This window comes from Gossypium hirsutum, chromosome D02 (assembly GCF_007990345.1).
Source record: "Gossypium hirsutum isolate 1008001.06 chromosome D02, Gossypium_hirsutum_v2.1, whole genome shotgun sequence".
Lineage (NCBI taxonomy): Eukaryota > Viridiplantae > Streptophyta > Magnoliopsida > Malvales > Malvaceae > Gossypium > Gossypium hirsutum.
The window spans coordinates 47,109,362-47,115,779 of record NC_053438.1 but is presented as its reverse complement, the minus strand read 5'-3'; the positions used below and the strand labels follow the sequence as shown (position 1 = coordinate 47,115,779).

At 33.2% G+C, this 6,418-nt stretch overlaps 1 protein-coding gene across 4 annotated transcripts; it reads left to right on the top strand.

Moving 5' to 3' along the window:
* The first annotated feature begins 1,222 nt into the window (after nucleotides 1-1,222).
* Nucleotides 1,223-6,050, top strand: LOC107936244 (squamosa promoter-binding-like protein 2). Of its 4 annotated transcripts, none has more exons than XM_016868937.2 (4): nucleotides 1,223-1,360; nucleotides 2,277-2,902; nucleotides 3,290-3,394; nucleotides 3,612-4,560. In XM_016868937.2, the coding sequence occupies exons 2-3, from the start codon at nucleotides 2,298-2,300 to the stop codon at nucleotides 3,372-3,374; spliced, it is 690 nt and encodes a 229-aa protein (XP_016724426.1). In that variant the 5' UTR covers nucleotides 1,223-1,360; nucleotides 2,277-2,297; the 3' UTR covers nucleotides 3,375-3,394; nucleotides 3,612-4,560. The 4 variants fall into 4 exon arrangements, with proteins under 4 accessions (XP_016724426.1, XP_040944536.1, XP_040944537.1 ...); XM_041088602.1 differs by lacking the exons at nucleotides 1,223-1,360; nucleotides 3,612-4,560 and adding exons at nucleotides 1,454-1,641; nucleotides 5,503-6,050; XM_041088603.1 differs by lacking the exon at nucleotides 1,223-1,360 and adding an exon at nucleotides 1,454-1,641 and having other exon boundaries at nucleotides 3,293-3,394.
* Nucleotides 6,051-6,418: the final 368 nt, after the last annotated feature.

The following is a 6,418-nucleotide window of genomic DNA, read 5'->3' as shown; positions in this document are numbered from 1 at the left end:
CTTACTGTTCTTCCTTCCTTTCAATTTTCTGTTACAAGTATTCTTCCCTTAACATATTGTAGAAGCTATTGCTATTGGGAAGACTTTATCATGGTTGAAGAGTTGTCATTTCGATCGCATTATTGTGGAGTCGGATTGCCCCCCTTTAGTCCACACTTTACTTGACCAAAGATTCAATACTTATAAATTTGGCTTATAGATTCATGATTGTTCTATCTTGAAGTCTAAGTTAAGCAATTTTTCCTACCATTGGACTTGTAAAGACAGAAACAAGATTGCTTACAAACTCGGCAGGGTCGCTTTGTTATATGTAAACTTCTTCGTATGGATTGATTTCCCGGCTAATATTTATGGTATTCTAGTTTCTGATGCATCCAATGTTATTAATATTAATGATGACAAGGATCTTAAGCACGGGTGTAACGAGTAAAGCTTATCTGTTTGGGTTAGATTTCCTCCTGTTAATTGATTTTATTTCTTATGTTATCGATGAATGAGAAATTTGGGTAAAAAAACTAGTATAAATAGAAGTGTTTATGGGCCAGGTCAGATTTGGGTCGAGCCTAAGTATGATATTAATATACTTTATACTTGTTCAAGCTCGACCAGAAATATAGACCTAAAATTTTTGCCAAACCCGTCCATATTTGCAAAAGTCTAACCTAAGCCCATTTTAAGCCCACCCACATTATTTTTAAAAATTTTTAAATATATTTTTATTTTATTTTAATATTTAATAATTTTATACATTTTTTATATAGTCATCTTAACATTATTTTAATGTTTACATTAGAGTAGTATTATATGTTTAGTATAGATTTATTTTTTTAATGTATTCTAAATTACATAATATATAAAAATAATATAATATAAAGTATTATAGTTTTAAAAATGAGTCGGACCGGGCTTTGAAGGTTCAAGCATGAACCCGACTCATATTTTAAACGAGCCTAATTTTTTTGCCCAAACCTTCTCAAATTTTAGGTGGATCTTTGGGCCTGGACGGGTAACCGACCCATGAACATGTCTAAGTACAAATAAATAATTATTTTATATTTAGTTAAAATAATTTAATTTTTACTTTTACCGGACTAAAAAATATTAAAAAATAAAATTCAACCCCAACAAAGTTCTAGTAATAATAATCATAACAAAAATCTGTGTTTAGGTGGTTTTTTCGTAAATGAAGGGTCAATAATGGAATTTGAGGAAAAACATGCATCTCAAAAACTACAAAAGCTCTGGACATGCTTTACAGGTATAACAGTTGTAGCACTTGTAATAGTGGAAATCATGTCAGCTCACATTGAATCTGCTTCTACCTTACCAGAAAAGTGAAGACATTTTCAATTTCATTGCGGTAAGCTAGAGAAAATCACGATAACCTTTCTTTTTTCTTTGGGGTAGTGGTGGTTATTTATTATCCCCCCCCCCCCCCCCCCCCCCGGGCGAGGGTCTTTGTTGTCGTTGTTTGGTTTCCTAGAAAACTGTAGAAAAAAAGAGAAAAGATGGGAATGTTTGCAAAATTGTAATAGGGACTAACTGTACCATTTGAGTTTTTTTTTTGTATGTTAATCTCTGAAAACGGGTAGTTCCCATTTTTTTTTGTTGATTAAGCTTTTCTGTTTTGAGTAACAAAGAGTAAGTTTCTTGTTATCAGCTCTGTTTTCTTAGGATTTGAAATGTGAAAGAATTTGAACCTTTTTTTTTTTAAATATATGAGCTCTGGGTGCACTTCTGCTTGAGCAGAAGATTCATGTAGTTAATGTCTTTTTATATTTACTTTCATGGGATTCGAAAGCTCACATTTTGAATACATCTTCATTTTTTTTCCTTGAGACCAGAAAAATGAAAAGGAACATCAGCCTTAAGTCTGTGCAACTCAAATTATCAGCTTTTCTCAGTTCAATTATTTTCATGAAGTTCGTCGAGCTAGATTCTTTTGTTTCACTGGACAATGAACAAGACAAGCATTCAAATTTCATTTTGTTTTGTTTTCTCCATTCATTTTCTCCGTAACCAAACATAGTTTTGTTTCTTTCACTCTCTCTTCTTTCTACCTATTATAACGGACCTGTTATCAAATTCTCATGGGGGATTTATTTATTTTTCTTTGTAATGTAATGTTAAAATTGAAAAAAAAATACAAAACAAAATAAATGGTCTGTATCTTTATTACTGTTCCTTTTTCTATTGGCACATTTTCTAAGTTCGGCAATCATTATATTCTTCAATTTTTTATTAAGGCCTAAAGTTTCTTTTCATGAATTATGTAGGCATTTACATTATTCATAGTGATGGAGTCTTGGAGCTACGGTTCTGAAGGGAAAGGCCTGTCATTTGCTGATGAAATGGATTTGGCAGTTGATGCTTCGGGTAGTAGAAAAGCATTGCTAGGTCGGGATATCAAGCCTTTTACTGATTCTGAAGCTGTTGAGAGCCTGGAATTCATGGATTTTGGTTTTTCACATATGAACAAGAAACCCTTTTATGGTAACACCAGTTTGGGTTTTGGTGCTGAATTTGCTAATGAATCTGCTAAAAAGCTAGTTTCTCCTACTTGTATGTTCACCTCTAGTTCATATTATGGTGAAGAGGAATCTGGTTCCAAGCAGTCTAGTTCTTTGATGGAGTTCAACAGTCAAGGATCTTCACTCATTGATTTGAAGCTAGGGAGATTGACTGATTATAGAGATGCACAACATTGCAGACATTTTAAGGAAACTTTTGTTGTTTCTTCAGTTTGTTCGGCTATGACTGCCAAGAAAGCTCGAACAACAAGCTCTCCTTGCTGTCAAGTTCATGGTTGTAACAACGATATTAGATCCTCAAAAGATTATCACAAGAGGCATAAAGTTGCTGTCAATGGAATTGAACAGAGATTCTGTCAGCAATGTAGCAGGTTGATCTTTTTTTCTTCATTTACCCTCTTTTTCCCTTCAATTTGGTCTGAGCTGGTTATAGTTTAAGATCATATTGTGATTATATTTGGAACGAGCTGATGTACTAGCCTTGTTTTGAGAATTCTTAGACCTTCCTCAAACAGGCCAGAATAAAGAACACCATGTTTTTTATTCTGAAGAAATGACAGTATGCAATTTAAATCCTTGACATAAAGTTTTGCTAAGTTTATTGTTAGTTCAGTTTGTTCTATTTAAGCTTTGCAATAAAAATGATTTTAGTTCATTGTTTTGCATATTTATTTTCCATATTTTGATGTTACCTATGGTTTTAGTTGTAACTCCTGTTGCTTCATCTGGTTCCGTTTATTGGCTGAATTCGATGACAGTAGGCGCAGTTGTCGTACACTGCTAGCAGGCATAATGAGCTCAAACGAAGCTTACATTCGATGCTCTTCTTGGAAAACGGAGTAACTTGCTGCAGACATATCAAGGTATGAACGGAAATTAAGTTGCTCATCTTTATACATTCAAAAATAAGATATAAAGTTCAATGAGTGCAGATATGTTTTTCAACGTAGATTTATCAGTTCAATTTCCAAGTTAAAAAGAAAAGAAAGCAGAGTTGAAGCAATCATATGGTTCCTTACCTAGCAATTGAATTTCATTTAGCAAAATTTTAACATATTGGTCACCTATGTGGACTCTCAGGTAGCAAATTCCTGGGAACCTCAAATGTATTTCAAGGTGAATCTAAAGAGAGATCTAATTATAGTCCTCAGTCAGCCATACCATTGCAAATGGCCAGTTTGTAGCAAAATCTTCCTTCCATATGCATGGCATTGGGAAACAATATGTTCCTGGAACATTTTCATTAGAAGCTGAAGCTTGCAATGATCCTAATGTAGTTGAAGAGTTATATGGAGTCTCGCATTTAGATTGTACTCTTTCTCTTCTGTCAGCTCAATCATAGCACTTTTCAAGCCATGCCCATCATAGCTTTGGGAAATCTGCACTGGTGGGTTCTTATTTCTATGGAATGAATACTATCGGAGTTGGCCAAGAAGGGTCCATTGGGGTCTCTGGTGCTAGTCATATTGTTACCTTTGAAGTCCAAACAAATAGTGATTTGCCACAATTTGTTGTCGAAAATTAAAGTCTTTCCGCCACTTAAGCAGTTTGTTTTTAAGCCATTCTATGTCATTTTGATGCATTTTTTGTTTTAGTAATTTAGATTCAATAATTAGCAAAATAAGTATTTTTATGCATAATTCAATAATTAGCAAAATAAGCTTTTTTATGCATAATTTAGCATTATGTGACCTATTGGGCCAATACAGGCCGAAGGTAGTATTAACGAACTTAATCGGATGTACAGGACACCTATTTTCAGGCCTAGGAACACTAGGAATGATAACAATGTCGACACAAAAGCACCTAGGGTCACAACACAGTAGAGCAAACACCAGAATTTCCATTCGAAGTTGCGTGTCAAGACACCCACATCCTTTGTCATGACACCGTTGTGACGAGGGCCAGAATTATGCTAGGGGTGTTTTCGTTCACGCAATAAACTTTTTATCAGTTTTTAGCTTGTATTTGACCTAATTAGGGCAACTAATATTGCCTATAAATAGCGAGGCTTAGGCTGAGCTATGGGGAGCCACTTTTAGGTTATTAGTTAGTAGATTTAGTTTTAATTAGACTTTAATTTTAGTTTCCATAAAAAATTTCATTATTGTTTCAGACTTGAATTTGATTTGGATCCAAGCCTTTATTTATTCAGTTATTTAGAATTTTCTTTTTGTTTTCTATTGCCATCAACGATATCTTGCTAGTTATTAAAGGATTTTCAGCAGTCGAGCGCATCATATATCAAAAACGAATCAATTTCTCTTTTCCCTTCTTTTTAATTCAATTCTTGTTTGCATGTTTAAATTAATTGGTGGGGAAATTGCATCTAGATTCATGAGTGACTAAATTTCTTAGGGAGATTAATGATCAAATATGGGAGTAATTAACTGAAGAATTAGGGATTGTTGTAGAATTAGTTGACTTAAATTATGAATGCTTAAACCTTAAGATTGAAAATCCTAGGAAGTAATTCAGATAAATGAGGTCGAGAGAATAGTTTACCGAGCACCTCATAATTTATCTTGGTTTAAACTGTGAGGTCGAGAGATAAGTGGTTTTTATCGATTAATCAATCAGTTAAAGGTCGAGAGGTAATAATGGTTAGTTATTAGCTAATTATTGAAACCCGAGTTCTGAAGTTAATTATGAACATTAATGAGAGTTAAGCTTCTGCTTGTTATCTGAGATTCAATTAGATTGTTAATTTACTTTCAATAATTTTATGTTATTCGTCGTACTATAATTTTCGATTATTACTATATATCTATGTTCGTGTAGAAAATAATTCTAAGTTTAATCCATCCTCCCTTAGGTACGACCCTCAGAATACTTCTCGAAGTGTTTCGTTGTAAACTTACTATATTACAATTTGACCCGTATACTTGCAAACACCACTATTCTATTTTTGTTCTTGTTATTTTTAATTTGATTTTGGTTATTAATTTGATAATTTTTTATCTGATTTCAGTGTATAACTCGGAGCAGAACCATTCCGATCGAGCTAAGTCTTGAACTGGGGAGAATTTTGAGATGAAATCGATAATAAATGCAATATAATCCACCATTGGTGGCTAGTTTACAATGAGAAAACCCGTTGTTTATGATTCGATTAAACCACCAACTCAGATAAGAAAAGAGCCACTGATGGCTCAACAGGAAAAGACATTGCGTGAATATGCGTTACTTGCATTAGATGTGGTGCGAGGCAGTATTGACAGGCCGACTATCAATGCCAATAATTTTGAAATCAATACGGCTACCATCCAGATGATTCAAAATACTCTGTAGTTTCGAGGAAATATGATAGAGGATCCAAATCAGCACTTCAATCGATTCCTTCTACTTTGTGATATGTTTAAATATAACAGGGTCACCGATGATGCTATTCGTCTTCGACTGTTCCTGTAACAGCCCGATTTTCAAGGTGATGGAACAATGGTTTCGACACCACATATATCTATCGTTTCAACTGGTAGATATTATTTATAGAATACTTACAGAGTCATTAAAGTTGTATTAAAATTTGGTTAAGAAATTTTAACGTTTAGATAGCTAATTAAGGAAAAGGGACAATTTTAAATGGTGAAAAACTTAGTAATTATTGCATTTAGATTATTTAATAGCTTAATTAATAAATGTAAAAGGACCAATAATGCAATTAAACCTTATTGCTTGATAGTGGACGGTTTTGGAGTGAAATTTTAAAGAAAAATTGAAAGTAAATTAAGTATAATTGCAATTTTATAATTAAAACAAAATGAAAACAAAATTAAGTAAAGAAATAAGTCTTTCTTCTTCATTTTTTGTTTCTTTCATAGCCAAAAACACTAAAAACCTAGCTTGGAAAATCGGCCAAACTTATTGCCTTGCATGTGAGTGATTTC

Bases quoted from the DNA above. Each gene is read 5' to 3' on its own strand.
- LOC107936244 (XM_041088602.1), top strand. From the start codon at position 2,298: ATGGAGTCTTGGAGCTACGGTTCTGAAGGGAAAGGCCTGTCATTTGCT. The intron at 2,903-3,289 runs GTTGATCTTTTT...ATTCGATGACAG, and splicing joins TTCTGTCAGCAATGTAGCAG to TAGGCGCAGTTGTCGTACAC.